The sequence below is a fragment of the Clupea harengus genome, unplaced genomic scaffold, assembly GCF_900700415.2.
Source record: "Clupea harengus unplaced genomic scaffold, Ch_v2.0.2, whole genome shotgun sequence".
Lineage (NCBI taxonomy): Eukaryota > Metazoa > Chordata > Actinopteri > Clupeiformes > Clupeidae > Clupea > Clupea harengus.
The window spans coordinates 1-16750 of record NW_024879887.1 but is presented as its reverse complement, the minus strand read 5'-3'; the positions used below and the strand labels follow the sequence as shown (position 1 = coordinate 16750).

The following is a 16750-nucleotide window of genomic DNA, read 5'->3' as shown; positions in this document are numbered from 1 at the left end:
ACATTGTACTTGTTCAAAAGCTGAGACTTGGGGACCATAGAGAGGTCACCCAATCAGTTGATCCTAGAGTTCCATAGGGATGCATGGGCTGCAGATGCACAGCTAATGCTCTGAAAGTCATTGGCTACCTCAAGTCCGGTTTCATGGCTCAACTTCATCCCCCCTCTCCCCTATATAAGTCTAACCCACCTCTGTCCAATTGGTGGTCAAGCAAAGCTGGAGAGGTGCATCAGCCATCGCGAGTTAATCGGACGATTCAAAGATCAGAGCCATTCACGTTGGTTCTTGCCGTGCGTCATTAAGATAGTGAGTGTTCAGTTGCTATGTGTCATTTAGCTATTTAGTCTGTCAGTATCATTGTAGATAGTATCTGTTAGTTACTTTTATCATTATCATCTGTAGCATTCGTATTTCACTCTGTTACTGCTACTTTAACGAGTTACTGCTGGTAAAGGAGATAATGGAATGTTCACCGTTACGCAGCACAGCATTAAAGGGACAGATCTATCATTGTCAACCAATTCCACATCCACCACTGACTTATCTGTTGTCAGACCTATCAAACTCATACATATCTTGGCACCAATTGCATGCAGTTGAAAGCACCAATAGTGAGGTCAAAGGAACAAAATGATGCAGATGGGGTGCATTACATGGCAGGCCTTGTGTTCCATTTTCTGTGATATGTACCCCCAGCATAACTCTTACTGTGAAGCTGTCACATGCACTAAACTGACTCTGGTTACACAGACTGTAATCACTTGTGTTCTTCTCTTCCATCTCTTTCACAAATAATTAAATCGTAGTATAGTATTTTCCCCTGCGTTTGTTTAGGCGAACTGCTTTCCTTTCCGATCAAGCGAGTGGTGCGCGCTCCCGCGAGGGGGTGCATCTGACGTCGGGGGTGCTGAATTGGGTACAACACCGGCAACTTCCACGAATCTGCGTCGCATGCTGCTCATCGGAAGTCCCGCAGAAAACATCTTGGTCGCCATGCAAGAGCGATCGAAGTAAGGCTAATAGCTAAGAATTTAGTTTTGTACGTATGTTTTAATCTATGTGAGAAGTGTTGTTATTTTATTTCATTACGATCTAAATGCAATCTGAAATTCAGTCTACAACAGACCTGGGCAAAGTGCGGCCCAAGGGCAATTTGCGGCCCGTTGGCTGTCCCTGTGCGGCCCGTGGAGGTCAATTGTAAATTAGGAATCAAACGTAAATACCTGTACTTATTATACGGCTCTTCAGAATGTTCCAAAAAGTTCCGTTGATTTGAATGGGCCATCCCAACGTTCGCAGGTCTGTAATTTCTTTATATTCACTGCTGCGAAAAATGTATGACTGGTGTCATTGGCAACGGGTTTTGTGCTTTTAATTCACATCTATCATATCATTCCGCAATGCAAGTAGTCCGGTCATTTCACGTAACTGAAAGTCATTAAAACTTGAAGTCAGAAGGTGGGTTGCTTCGCATTTGCGTGAAGAACTAAACGGCAACAAAATCATTAAAAAGAGATATTTTGGAGAAATGTCTTCTATTATTTTGGCAAGTAACCGTATAATAAGCGGGATATTTTTTTATTTCTGTAGGCCTACATTCGTGCATGCCTGCGACCATTTGCGCTGATAAATATTTATATTACTATTCATTTGTATACTTATACTATTGCATTGCAAGCTTGCTCTCGTGTGTGTGTGTGTGTGTGTGTGTGTGTGTGTGTGTGTGCCATGTGTATTGGTCGTCTGGGAACACCTTTAATACTGCAAAAACATGCTCATTTTCAAAATCGTTTTGGTGAATGTTGATTACATGTTGATTAAATAATGTTTTTACTATGCCTGCACCAAATTTTTTTGATAGCCTAAATGCAACATCTACTCTTACCAGTAGCAGTTAATCAAAACCATACAATGTAATGTTTTTCTTATAAAGAGATACAACTTATATTGAGCAGAATTGAGTTCAGCCTATTGGGCCGGCTCTAGCCCTTTAGTTGCCCTAGGCGAGATTGAGTTTTGCGCCCCCCCCCCCCCCCCCCCCCACACACACACACACAATACCACAATACTTAACATCACTGAAGAGACATATATTAACTTAACTGCTTTACTTTGCATAGCAGTTTTTTCACCCACTTATAATTCTACTATTCTACATTGCAGTTCAACAATAAATGTTGCATGGACAACAAACACCAGAATAGTTTCAGAACATTTTCTTTTTTATTATTTTAAATAATGTATTACACACTCAAAGTTAGGATTAAATTAACTCCATAAACTGTGCAAAACCATAAACTGTGCAAAACACTCTTAAGCACCTGTAAGGAAATTTAAGCAAATTATGACCCTCTACACCCTAACTATACCCTCTACAAACAAAAGTGCTTTTATGCCCTGAGTGCTTGATGTGGTCCTGGATGTCCCTTCACCTTCACCTGTATTCAAGCATATTGTATAGCCAAACAAGCGGTGTTTAATATAATAAGTGAAATGATCATGAATGTGGTTGAACTTCTTTAAGAAAACAAGCTATTGTATTGAATACATGCTAACATGTTTCTATTGTACTTTAGTACTACTGGATGTCCCTTCTCCTGCAGCTGTATTTAAACACAGAGTTAATCCATGCTGTTCGTTACACAATTGCATTTGGTAATTTCTATCATCCTACCACATAGCTGCATTGTACAAATACATTTTATCTGACCATGTAACTTGTAGTAGATAAATTACAATTACTGCCACCACTGCTACAAGGCTAAATAATATTAGGCTACTGATTACAATTAGTAGTATTAATGTGATGTGATTATGAAAGTAATAATTGCTAATAATAATAACAATACCAAAAACAGCAACAATAGAACTAGTTGTGTAGGCTACTTACAAAGTTCAGAGGGAGGCGAATCAGGCGTCCTTTCTCCAGCAGGTGCCGGCCTCTGCAAAAAGTGCCTGAGTGCATCTGGCCTATTTAAAACAAAAACAAAAACAAAACAAAACAAAAAACACATATACATTTTAGTATATTCCTGGGGAGGAACTGTACAGAAGGGTGAACACCACCACTATCCCCAAAATGGTTACTGTGTGTGTATGCACCTGCTAGTTGTGAATTCACTAAACAGAACTTATGCCATTTATAATGAATGTAGACAGCAACTGTACTTTTCATAACTAGCATACGTTATCCAGATACTGGTCTTTTGACATTTACATCCATGTAGGTTATCAGTGAAGTTACGTTTGCTAGTAATAGCCTACGTAGCAAATTAGCAAAGTAACAGTTGCTAGCTAGCTATAGCTAGCCTAAGTGACAGCAATGAAACGTCCAATATTAGGTGATGCAAAATACTACATGTATTTCGTTTGACACCTTAATGGCTGAGATGAGAAGACTTACCTCTATAGTTGGCTTTCTTTTCCTCTTCTTCCTTTCTTCGTTTTCATCCCTGTGCTCCAGATGGTTTAGACCGCTTCTTTTTTGCGAATGTCACGTAGCTGACACGCTCACCCCACCTTGGCAGTGTGCAGGAGCCCTCACGTAACTAACGTAACGTAACTTAACGCAACCGCCCCCCCCTTTGGAAATTATCGACAATAACCATCAATTCAATCTAAAAATTAGGTTGACAAGTAAACGTGTAGCTGAAGGGGCGCCCTAGGATGATCATGATTAATAAACATGTTTTAATTTGCTTGTTATTCTAACTATGACTAATGGGAAGTAGGTCCAAGGGCGACACGAGAGAGCGCCCCCAACCCATTTGTCGCCCTAGGCAGTCGCCTAGTTCGCCTATAGCAATCGCCGGCCCTGGGTCCGGCCCTCCACAACAGTCCCACTATCTCATGTGGCCCCTTGGGGAAAATAATTGCCCACCCCTGGTCTACACGGTCCTTGACCGCTGATAATCTTGCTTGGTTCTTTTTGCTATTTGTTAGATAGATTGTGCATGCACCCTCTCTCTCTCTCTCTCTCTCTCTCTCTCTCTCTCTAACTCCCTTTACATCACCACCTGAACATATACACGCATACATCGCGATTTCAGTGTTGTTCAATATCTTGTATTGAATTAAGGCCTAGCTTGGATTTAGTCCCCCCCCCAACTAAATTGGCGCCTAAGAAACATAGAGTTCAGCCGCATCCGATGACCATTCTACCTCTAGTTGGGGCCTGACGCACTCTTTACTTCACGTACACAGCATCTATCGCCTGTGCGCTTGCGCATAGCCTCTCTCTCACTTCCCCCATCTCTCCATTGAGCACACGACCGCGTTTACTCGCAACTTCGCATACCCACACACGCACCCGCTCACACACGCACGCACCCACTCACACACACACACCCACACACACACAGACAGAGACGAGGAAGCTAACGCATCCTCCTCTGCATTCCTGAAACAGACTACCTCACTACCCAACTTCCCAATTCCACTTTGTGCCTTGTTCAATTGTTTTACTCCAGTGTTTATGTGATTATACCTGATTTAATATTAGCCATGAATTACTGTTTGTTACTTTTAATAAATTGTTTATTTTAGACTTAAACAATTGTCTTGCCTGTTATTGTTCCAATATTCCACTGAAAGCCATTTTCCGCCAACCAAATACTCTGATTGCCTTCACTTGTCTAGTTGTTTTCATGAAGTGTTATAGACTTGTATTGAGATTGTAATACGTTAGTATTGTAATACCATACTAAGACTGTAGCATAGTGGTACAGCTAGAGTTTTCCATTATTATAGTCATTTAATTATAAAATATTAAATACTAAAATGAATGATTATTACATTTTATGAGACTGATTTAATCAAACTAATGTAACAACCCCGGTTTCACATACAAACCCAAACCCTACAGGGGACCGTATGGGACAGAGAGCGGGCCCTGAAGCCCTTATCTAGGGTTCTGCTACAATTATGACTGAAGAACATTTAGAGGTTCTTAATATCTCCCATCTAACTGGGCCCTGAAGCCCTTACGTCAAGGGTTCTGCTACAATTACAACTGAATTAGATTGGATTAGATAGACATGACTACGCGAACGTAGCCGATAACACACACAAGCTGCTATTAGACCCCGCTATATTATTACAATTACGACTGAAGGAGGTTCTAGAGGTTCTTAATATCTGCCACCCAGCAGGGAATATTTGAGAGCTAACATCCTCTGCAGATGCCTTTAAGTGTTACCTTGTGAAAATTGGTTTCTCCAAGTTTCTCCATCTCAGCTCTGTAATTTAGTGACTACCAATGGTCTTAAACTAACTAATTAACTAGCTAAATTACAGCAGAACTGACTTCTAAACACCAAGAGTAACACCCATGTATTAATAGTATACTGTGTAATTTGACAATAAATGCTTTTACCTGTATGTTTGAGACACAGAAGTTATTACTATTACTTAATTACTTAAGATACAACCAGGCGTCTTCTTTTTTTTCATCATGCCGGCAGACATAGTCAGCAAGACGTACACAAAAAAGCAGTCGGGGGGAGTATCTCAAATATTCACCCGCACCACTAACCTATTATGATATCTCCTAGTCTTTGTTTCAGATGGGAACTGAACCAACAAATCACATGCATTTCCTATCACTGTTGCTACGACCTGTGACCAACATATTGCTATCTTCCATCGCTGAGAAAGGACCATGTCCATGCCATGATCGTGATGACTAGTCACACTAATTCATGATACCTTGTCTAGGTGGTACTAAAATAAAATATCCTCTTTCTGTTGGCTGAGTCGCTCTTTAGCCTAATTTCAGGCTGACACACATGCACACACAGCACCCAATAACAGGCACACACACACACACACACACAAACACACACACACCCCCTTGTACCGTAGACCCTAAAGCCCCCTCGTGTCTCTCCATCTGATCCTCTATCATTTCTTGATGACACTCAAGTAAAAGACAACATAAACAAACATTAATTAATACATTCATTTGTTTATTCATAAAGCCTCAAGGTGAAATATACTCCAACATCGGCACTGATAAAACCGTGATATACAGTATAATGTGCATTACTTTGCACCTACCCTTACATGACAACAAAATTAATTCAAAGAACATCTTAAGTCTTTAACTGATTAACAGGTCGTAATTCTTCTTTGGATTAAACTTAATGAACAAGAAACAAAGGCATTGCCGCATTGACATATAGGCTGCATTGTTAATAAATTGTGTTAATAAATTCCATTCTACTGTGAAACTGCAAAAGTGACATACACTATTAGTTGATCATAATATGGAGATTGTTACACGCTAACAAAGGCAGAAAGAAGAGTGAAGAAATCGATTCATGAATGATTTCAAGATGTGATCTTTGCAGCTGTTCATAATGTTACATAAAATAAAGGCCAAAGGTATTTGCATAGAGGGACAGGATGGTTTTGGTTGTTCCAAAATAAACGTTAGGGGAAGTAAATAAGTAAGTGATCATGGATCTTTATTTATCGCGAATACCAGCTCCAGCTGAGAAGAACTCCCCTTCCAACCAGGGTACTCAGGAAAGTCAGCGGTCAAGCTACCGAGCAATGTAGAACCTAAGAGAATACATGTCATTTATTTAACACAATAGTAGTACGGTATATGATTGGTAATACGTTTCTTTTTGTACATTTACATTTACATTTACATTTAGTCATTTAGCAGACGCTTTTGTCCAAAGCGACGTACAAGGGAGAGAACAGTCAAGCTAAGAGCAATAAAAAGCATGGTGTAACAATAAATACTACTTTACATGAGAATTAAAGTAGTACAAATTCTCATGTAAATAGAATGCTGATTTATTTATTGTTATATTGTATATTGTTATATTGTTATATTGTCAACATGAATCATTTACATCAGCACTTCTGCATGCAGTGAAAGTGATGTAAGTGAGTGTAAATCCATAAGGGTCTTACCTGTTAACTTACCCACACCACTGACAGTGATGTCATAATAGTGTTTTTTGGACCCGTATCCAGAGTAATTATCACATCGCAAAGTCTTGTAGACAGTCTGAGGAGTCTTCAGTTTGACCGTGTCCCCCTTCATGAAGCCTGTGACTAGGAATGGAGCAGAGGAAGCTATGTGTGACTGATGTCTGAATAACAGAAAACTTCTCCATATTGCTGTCACCTACTCCAAGGATGCTGGTCCTAGTCATGCCTCACCTGTTCCTCATCACCATTATCTGTTCAGATTCTCACACCAAATTCAAGTTTTTGTCCCCCTCCCCCATCGTGTTTAAAAAAGGGAGTGTTTAAGTGTGGAATTGTTGGCTGTAGCTTGGCTATAGACCCAGTGCTCAACTGTAGGCTTCTCGGCTAACGACACTAACTTTTCAACAAATCAAAATGGACACACTTATTATGTCATAATGATGTTACTAATCAGCTGCAGGCCCACTTTTACCTGAAATATTTGGAAATATGGCAAAGTTTTTTTTTGATTAAACCGTTCGAACAGTGTGGAGGTCGATTTATAATTACAAGCTACAATGCTAACTAGACTAGCATTCTTAGTTTCTACTATCTCCAGTAATATGCCGAGTTCTGCCTGCCTGCCAAGAATGTCTGTTGGGCTCTGTAAAGTGCCTTGAGACAATTTTATTGTTTAAGGACTGTGTAAATTAAATTCATTTGAATTTAATTGTTGCAGAACCATAAACAGCTTGGAAACCACCAGAAGGCAAAGAACAGCTTAAACATAAATTGTGCCTAAAAGAAACAGCACAAAAGAGTTTAATTTATTTGATCTTAATCTTTTTCAATCATAACCTTAAGATCATTATTATCAAACAAATAATTTTGCATCAATTTTGAGCAGTACTTTGCTTTGGACATCATCAAATGTCAGGTAGTTTTCACTTCAGTTTTGTGTTGTGCTGCAACGGGCATGAAGGTCTCTTCAACCTCTCTGGCAGTTGACCAATAAGAACCGAATGGTTGAGCTGACCAATCAGAGCACACTGGGCTCGTCGGGAGGGAAGCTTAATAAAAAGTTGTTTGTTTGACTTTTTTTTTGCTTAGATTTTTTTAAAGTTACAGAGAAATAGACACTGTATAATATAAAAACCCCGTTATTGTAACTGAAATATACGTCTAAGGGGATTTGCAAGGTGTCTGAGCCAGCTATCTAATGTAAGCATGCTACTACCCACAAGGTAAACAGCGATGTATAGACAGATTGACGGAGACGGATAGTTACTGTCCTTTCTGAATAAAGGCAAAAAGCTGACCAATCAGAGCACACTGGGCTTGTCAGGAGGGAAGGTTAAAGCCACACAAGCTCTAACAGAGTGTTTCAGAGAAACAAGGTTTTTGGATACGTTGAAGCACATTTTACCCAAAGGTTAAATTCTAAACACTGGAAAATAAACACAAGAGGTCCCCTTTAAGTTATATAATAGTTATATCCTAGAAAACATCGGAGAATATCAAAGCAGCAAACCAGGCCTTACTCCAGAACAGAGAAGAAGATATGACAATCATGAACATTGAAAATGAGCATAATAGGTCCTCTTTAAAAGGTCCTTCCCAGCCCTCTCTGGTCTCTGCTTCTAGGTCCAAGCTTAGTTCTGGCCTAACAGGCTTGTGACATGTCATCTTGAAGAAGCCTACCTTTAAGGATGTCCTTGAGGAACTGTTTTGTTTTCTCATTCAGAGACCGAGACACTGATTTCATCACTTCGCGGAAGGAGAACTTTGTTTCAAAAGTAACCTTGGGAAGGTTCTTAGCCACAGGTGAGGAGGTGAGGTGTGGCTGGAAACTCTACAGGGGATCAAACAGACAGATCATAGGCCGTGAGGACTAGATAAAAAGGTGCTATCTCCATTGGTCTCAGAGGTGAAGGGTTGTGGGTTTTACTATAAATCATAAAACACACAAACCCAACATTCCAGAAATGGATGCATGCACACAATAAACATGAAATATTTTTGGAAAATGGTTCATATAAATTATTTATGGACACCATATCAGATTTTGAAACCATTGGCAAGACAGGAAATTATTTAATACTGCATGCACAATCTGGTTTAAAATATATATATATATTTCATAGATGTTGAGATGCATTTTGGAGCGTACGATTACTACCTCTCCTAAATAAAGCACTGTAGTTCAGCTCTGTATGTGCCATTTTAGGCAGGTGTAGCTTCACACTGTGTTGGGTGGGCTGCCATCAAGCAATCCCAAAGAAACACACGTGAGCCCTACTGGCTGATGAGAAGCATCAGGTGTGTTAGGTTTGGGGCACATTAACTCTTTAGGGGACTGTAAATCTGGATGCCCCAACTTTGAGGTCTTCTCTGTATGAGGACAAGAGAGGGTCTTGATAGAAGCCATCTAATTATGGCGAGTCAAGACTCTCTGTAGGTGACCAGAGGGCTAGTAGTGTTACCTGGAGGAAATCAATGGGGTCCTCAATTGGCAGGAGTTTCTTCATCTTAGCATCTCTGTTCTTTAGCTTAGCGATCTCCAGCTCCAGCTGCTTCAGGAGTCCTTCAGCTCGACTCACCTCTGCCTTCTCCTGAGCTCTGATAGACTCTTTCACCTCAGAGCGTTTTTTCTCCATGAAGCTGATCAGATTAGTAAAGATCCTCTCTGTGTCCTTAAGAGCTTTTTGTGCAGAGGCCTATTAACAAGACAGGAGCACTCATAGCAGCTCATTTTCAATCACTGTTTAAAAAAGAAAATTCTTAGGCCGTAGGCTACACCTGCAAAGGTGTGTGTCTCTGTACCATTTGTTTAGAGCAAGACAGACCTTAAACACACCAGAAGGGAAAGAAACTGAACTGACGAAATGTAAAAACTGAAATTCAAAAATGAAACCAATTCTACAGAACCCAAAGGGTTCAGCCATACTGGGGTTGCTGGGGAGCAAAAACAAAAGTGTACAACAAACATCAGTTTACATCAGTCATGTTTATCAGTGATCACCTGCAGAGACTTCAAATCCCCTTTCACCTCCTCCACCTCCTTCTCTTTCTGCTGGATCCACTTCTGGTTATCCCACTTCATCTCCAACAACTGTTTCTGTGGATAAATGTACACAGGCACATATCCAATAGCTTTAGGCAACTATTACAACAGATACAAAGATGGGTATTGACAGAATATTGACGATTTATACAGATTGATCAATATCCTCATTCTATTCAATTCAATCAAGCAAACAATGAGAGAGAGGGGGGGGGGAGAGAGAGAGCTAACCTGCTTCTCAGTTCGTTCTGTTTTAGCGGAGACAATTTTGTGTCCGTTGTGGTCGTCCATTGAACAGAGCATACATATTAACTTCTGATCTGTGCGACAAAACACCTCAATGATTCTGTCGTGTCGTGAGCAGATCTTCTCTTGAAGCCGTGAGGAGGCATTCACTAGCTTGTGCTTGCTTAGGCGAGGCACTTCATAGTGAGGCTGGATGTGAACTTCACAATATGAAACCAGGCATGTTAGACACGACTTAATGGCTTTGTGTTTTCTCCCCGTACAGAAATCACACTCCACATCGTCTGGTCCGGCGTAGCAAGGAGTCGTAGCATCAGTTAGGAGATCGGTGTTCTTCAGCTTTTTCACAACATCAGCCAGCAATGTGCTTCTGCGAATAACAGGTCTAGGAGTAAAGGTTTCTCTGCACTGGGGGCAGCTGTAAACACCCTTTTGGGCTGCCTGATCCCAGCACCCTGTAATACACTTCAAACAGAAACTGTGTCCACAAGGAACTGTCACAGGGTCCGTCAGCAGATCCAAACAGATAGGACAGCAGAACTCCTCTTGCAACACTGAAATACTGGCCATGTCACCGTTCTAAGACAAGCACGCGTAACCTATAAGATAAGGCTAAACAGAGATATTGGCGTGTAGGAAGCGTGTGAAGATGATTGATGGGTGGTAGGAAGCCAACAATGATAGGCTATCCTCAAGTTAGAGGCGGGATATTCAAGTAAAGACCTGTCTCAACTTTCTTGCTTGGAGAAGAAGGGCGATTGCCCTTTTTTCGTGGATTAGTGAGGTTATTCTTACATTTGCTTAGTTTATTTTACGACCCTATAGATAGCTTCGTACGTGTTGTCAATTTAGTCATGCATTGCAGCGTGAAAAGAAAAAAGCATAAAAAAAATTCTTCACAACTACTTAAAAAAAAACGGCGGAGCTAGTGGTTCTACTCAGGTCTGTGTGCATGGTCTTTTGGCAGATTGAGGAGTTTTGGTCTGGGGACTGTTAAAATATAATGTTGCAAATAATAATTTATAATGTAATATATCGTATTGTTTATACCCTTTAGAAATTGCTGTAAACACACGAAGCCCATTTTGCCTATGTTTTCTGTTATTGTGCTCCATATGCCACCATTGAATAGTCAAACAAGCCTACAGCTACATGCCACCGCTTTTTGCTTCAAATTCGCTGATTTTACCTTTTGACAATTGTAGTGTTTGATGTTTCTTCCTGGTTATTTCCGAACACATAGGCACATAGCAATGTGGCATACACCCCAGAAACAACCATTTCAACATAGTGATAACAATTTATACAATAATCCCATGTGCCAGTCTTTGTTGTCTCCTCATGACTCACGGTCAGAATACAAATACTTTGTCACAACGAATATTTAATCAGCCACGAATGTGAGAGCGGAGCTTGCTATCCGAGTCTGTTGCAGATGTGTATTCGATAACCACACAGGGAATTGGGTTAGGAAAAACGTAACCACCTACTTTGTACTAGGAAGCGCTGGGGTAGGTGGGAAGTGCTGGGAGAGGTGCATGTAGAAGTGTCATGTTGCCATGTTCCAATCACTAAAACAACTAATGTGCATGCAACAAACAATTCATCTGACACATTAAAAGTATTTTATTTATTAATAATTCAACATTCCTGTTGAGGCAGACATCCAAAGGTGATATGCACTTTTATATAAGAAAAAAACATGTAATGGAATAAAATACTGAGGTTATTGAAAGGCAGACATGGGAGTTAGTGAATACACTCTGAAATTATTTAAAAATGCTGTCTATAAAAAAAAAAACCACACACACCCTGTACCATAGACCCTAAAGCCCCCTTGTGTCTCTCTATCTGATCCTCTATCATTTCTTGATGACACACTAGTAAAAGACAACATGAACATTTGTGCATTACTTTGCATCTACCCTTACATGACAACAAAATGAATTTAAAGAACAACTTAAGTATTTCATTGATTACCAAGTTGTAAGTCTTAGATTAAACTTTATGAGCAAGAAACAAAGGCATTGCTGCATTGACGTATAGGCTGCATTGTGTTAATAAATTCCACACTACTGTGAAACTGCAAAAGTGACATACACTATTAGTAGATCATAATATGGAGATTGTTACACGCTAACAAAGGCAGAGAGAATAGCGAGGAAATCGATTCATGAATGATTTCCAGATGTAACCTTTGCAGTTGTTCTTTGCATAATGTTACATAAAATAAAGGTTAAAGTATTTGCATAGAGCATTAGCATAGAGGGACAGGGTGGTTTTGGTAAGTGATCATGGATCTTTCTTTATCGCGAAAACCAGTTCCAGCTGAGAAGAACTGCCCTTCCAACCAGGGAGATCTGGAAAGTCAACGGTCACGGTTTCGGGCTCTGTAGAACCTAAGAGAATCCATTTGTCATTTATTTAACACAATAGTAGTACTGTATGTGTTTCTTTTTTTTTACAATTCTCATGGAAATAGAATGCAAATTTATTTCTTGTTAGATTGTCCACATGAATCATTTACATCAGTACTTCTGCATGCAGTGAAAGTGATGTAAGTGAGTGTAAATCCATAAGGGTCTTACCTGTTACCTCACCCACACCACTGACAGTGATGGTATAACTGTGTTTGGTGTTCCCGTATCCAGTGTAAATTTGTAAAGTCTTGTCGACGGTCTGAGGAGTCTTCAGTCTGACCTTGTCCCCTTTCATGAAGTTCGTGACTATGAAAGGAGCAGAGGCAGTTATGTGTGACTGATGTCTGAATAACAGAAAACTTCTCCATATTGCTGTCACCTACTCCTAGGATGCTGGTCAAAGTCATGCCTCACCTGTTCAGATTCTCACACCACATTAAGTTTTTTCTCCTGCCTGTTTTCATGTTACTAATCTTGCCTGTATTTATTGTATTCCGCTCTGACCTTGTGACCTTGGCTGTTTAGGAGCCTGTCCCTGGTGTGAATGGTTTTCTGCTCCTTGTCCTCCGCTTAATGTTTTTTTGTCTCTATTGAACCTTTTGGCCCATTATGTCTGCACCTCTGCCTTCATTAAAGAGGACCTATTATGCTCTTCCACTTTTTCCCTTTCCTTTAGTGTATTCTATAGGTTTTTGTGCATGTAAACAGTCTGCAAAGTTACAAAAGCCCAAACTGAGAGGGGAAATATCCCCCTCTCCCATCATGTTTGAAAAAGGTTCAAGTGTATTCAAGTGTGGATGTGTTGGCTGTAACCAAGCTGTAGACCCAGTGCTCAGCTGTAGGCATTTCGCTAACAAGGCTAACTTTCCAACTGAATCATATAATGTTATAATGGTGTTGCTAAACAGCTGCAAACTACACACGAGCTCTAACAGGGTGTTTCAGACAGAGGGTGAATAGAGATGGACAGTATGAGAAAAATGCTGTGTTTGGAACATTGAAGCATGTACATCTATTCTAAAATTATAAGCATTGAAAATTAGCATATGAGGTCCCCTTTAAGTTAAATAATAGTTATATCCTTAAAAAACAATAATATCAAAGAAGCAAAGCAGGCCTTACTCCAGAAGAGAGAAGGAGATAATAAAATCATGAACATTGAATATTAGCATTAATAGATCCTCTTTAAAAGGTCCTTCCCAGCCCTCTCTGGTCTCTGCTTCTAGGTCCAAGCTTAGTTCTGGCCTTACAGGCTTGTGACATGTAATCTTGAAGAAGCCTACCTTTAAGTATGTCCTGGAGGAACTGTTTTGTTTTCTCATTCAGAGACGGAGACACTGATTTCACCACTTCGCTGAAGGAGAAAGTTGTTTCAAAAGTAATCTTGGGAAGGTTCTTAGCCACAGATGAAGAGGTGAGGTGTGACTGGAAACTGTACAGGGGATCAAACAGAGAGATCATAGGCTGTCAGGACTAGATACAAAGGTGCTATCTAGACTAGGTTCGCAAAATTCCGGGAATATTGAAAGTTGGAAACTCTCCATGGAAATTAACGGGAATATACAGGAATTAACAGGAATTGTTCATATAACTGATTTATGGACAAAATATGAGATTTTGAAAATTCATATATGTTGTGTCCGGGTGGGGGCACGCATTCAAGAAGTACAACCTGCCTCAGGAGCTGCTGATCTTATTCTACACCGCAGTCATTGAGTCTATTCTTTGCACATCTATCACTGTCTGGTTTGGATCGGCCACCAAACTGGATAAGAATAGACTTCAACGGACAGTCAGGTCTGCAGAAAAGATCATTGGTGCCAACCTGCCCACCATCCAAGACCTGTTCACCTCCAGAGTCAGGAAACGGGCAGGAAAAATCATTGCAGACCGCTCACACCCTGGACACAATCTATTCCAACTCCTCCCCTCTGGTAGGCGCTACAGATCTCTGTTCGCCAAAACCTCCAGACACAAAAAAAAGTTTCTTCCCTCTCGCCGTCTCTTTACTGAACAGCTAACACATTGTGGCACTGAAATAACCCTGGATCATCGTAATAACCAATGTACAATTACTCAACCATATTTATCTATTTCACCCTTACTGTATAACCGTCATACTCATACCGTATAGTATTTATTTATTCCTGCACTCTCTGGACTCTCATCTTCTTTGCACTATTCCTCCTTGTATATACTTTTTTAGACTTGGACTGTTAGACCATTGCAACTGTTGTATTGTTTTGTGTTGTGATGTATATTTTGTGTAATATGTGTAAGCACACTGAGAGCCACTGTACCAAGACAAATTCCTTGTTTGTGCAAACTTACTTGGCCAATAAAACCTGATTCTGATTCTGATAAGAAGCGTTGGATATGCCATTAATGTAACTGGTATTTATTCACTATGAACTATTGATTACATGTTGCCCTGGCTCATCAGGAGCTCAGAGTGGAGTGAAGGCAGTGTCAGAGTACAAGAGGGTGGGAGTGGGGAGTGCAGCCCCTTTATAGTTCCCCCATGACCTGAAGGATCCTGGGAGCTGTAGTGGCAATATGAATACACAACAATATACCATTGGCAAGACAGGAAATAATTGAACAATGCATCCGGTGTGTTTGATGCGCATAAACTCTTTAGGGGACTGTAAATCACAAAGAGTAGGTCTGGAAGCCCCAACTTCAAGGTCTTTTCTGTATGATGACAAGAGGGTCTTGATAGAACCCATCTAATTAGGGCGAGTCAAGACTCTCTGTAGGTGACCAGAGGGCTAGTAGTGTTACCTGGAGGAAATCAATGGGGTCCTCAATTGGCTGGAGTTGCTCCATCTCAGCATCTTTGTTCTTTAGTGTAGCGATCTCCAGCTCCAGCTGCTCCAGGAGTCCTTCAGCTCGACTCACCTCTGCCTTCTCCTGAGCTCTGATCGACTCTTTCGCCTCAGAGCGTTTTTTCTCCATGAAGCTGATCAGCTCAGTGAAGATCCTCTCTGTGTCCTCATCAGCTTTTAGTGCAGAGGCCTGTTAACAAGACAGGAGCACTCATATCAGCTCTTTTTCAATCATTGTTATGAAATATATATATATATCTTGGCCTGTAGACATGCAAAGATGTGTGTCTATGCTTGTATCATCTGTCCAGAGCAAGAAAGACCTAAACTAAACAAAAAGGGAAGGAAACTGAACTAACGAAATGTAAAAACTGAAATTCAAAAATGAATCCAATTCTACAGAACCCAACTCTTACCCTAAAGGTTCAGACATAGTGGGGAGCAAAAACAATTGTGTACAACAAACATCAGTTTACATCAGTCATGTAACAGTGATCACCTGCAGAGACTTCAAAGCCCCTTTCACCTCCTCCACCTCCTTCTCCTTCTGCTGGATCTGCATCTGGTTATCCCTCTTCATCTCCAACAACTCTTTCTGTGGATAAATGTACACAGGCAAATATCCAATAGCTTTAGGCAACATTTGCAGGAGTTGCAAAGATACGCATTGGCAAAATACTGATGATTTATACAGATTGATCACTATTCTCACTCTATTCAATTCAATCAAGCAAATAATGTATCTGACAACGAGAGAGAGAGAGAGAAAAAAAAATCAACCTGCTTCTCAGTTCGTTCCTTTATAGCGGAGACAGTTTTGTGTCCGTTGTGGTCGTCCATTGAACAGAGAATACAGATCAGCTTCTCATCGGTGCGACAAAACACCTCAATGATCTTGTCGTGTTGTGAGCAGATCTTCTCTTGTAGCCGTGAGGAGGCATTCACTAGCTTGTGCTTGCTTAGGCGAGGCACTTCGTAGTGAGGCTGGATGTGAACTTCACAAAATGAAACCAGGCATGTTAGACACGACTTGATGGCTTTGTGTTTGCTCCCAGTGCAGAAATCACACTCCACATCGTCGGGTCCGGCGTTGGAAAGAGCCGTGGCATCAGACTGGACTTCTGTCTTCTTCAGTTTCTCCACAACATCAGCCATCATTGTGTTTCTGCGAAGAACAGGTCTAGGAGTGAAGGTCTCTCTGCACTGGGGGCAGCTGTAAACACCCTTATGGTCTTCTTGATCCCAGCACCCTGTAATACACTTCA

The 16750-nt window shown here is 40.6% G+C and overlaps 1 protein-coding gene across 1 annotated transcript in view; it reads right to left on the bottom strand.

Moving 5' to 3' along the window:
• The window catches only part of LOC122130629 (tripartite motif-containing protein 29-like), a 33953-nt gene extending 17235 nt beyond the window's left edge, over window positions 1-16718 (bottom strand). Inside the window, exons 1-4 of the mRNA XM_042705369.1 lie at window positions 16266-16718; window positions 15985-16080; window positions 15442-15675; window positions 13941-14091 (exon numbers count right to left, since the gene is read on the bottom strand). Of these exons, the coding sequence (XP_042561303.1) occupies window positions 13941-14091; window positions 15442-15675; window positions 15985-16080; window positions 16266-16643 (859 nt within the window). The 5' untranslated portion in view covers window positions 16644-16718. The remainder of the gene's footprint in view (window positions 1-13940; window positions 14092-15441; window positions 15676-15984; window positions 16081-16265) is intronic.
• Between the last annotated feature and the right edge of the window lie 32 nt (window positions 16719-16750).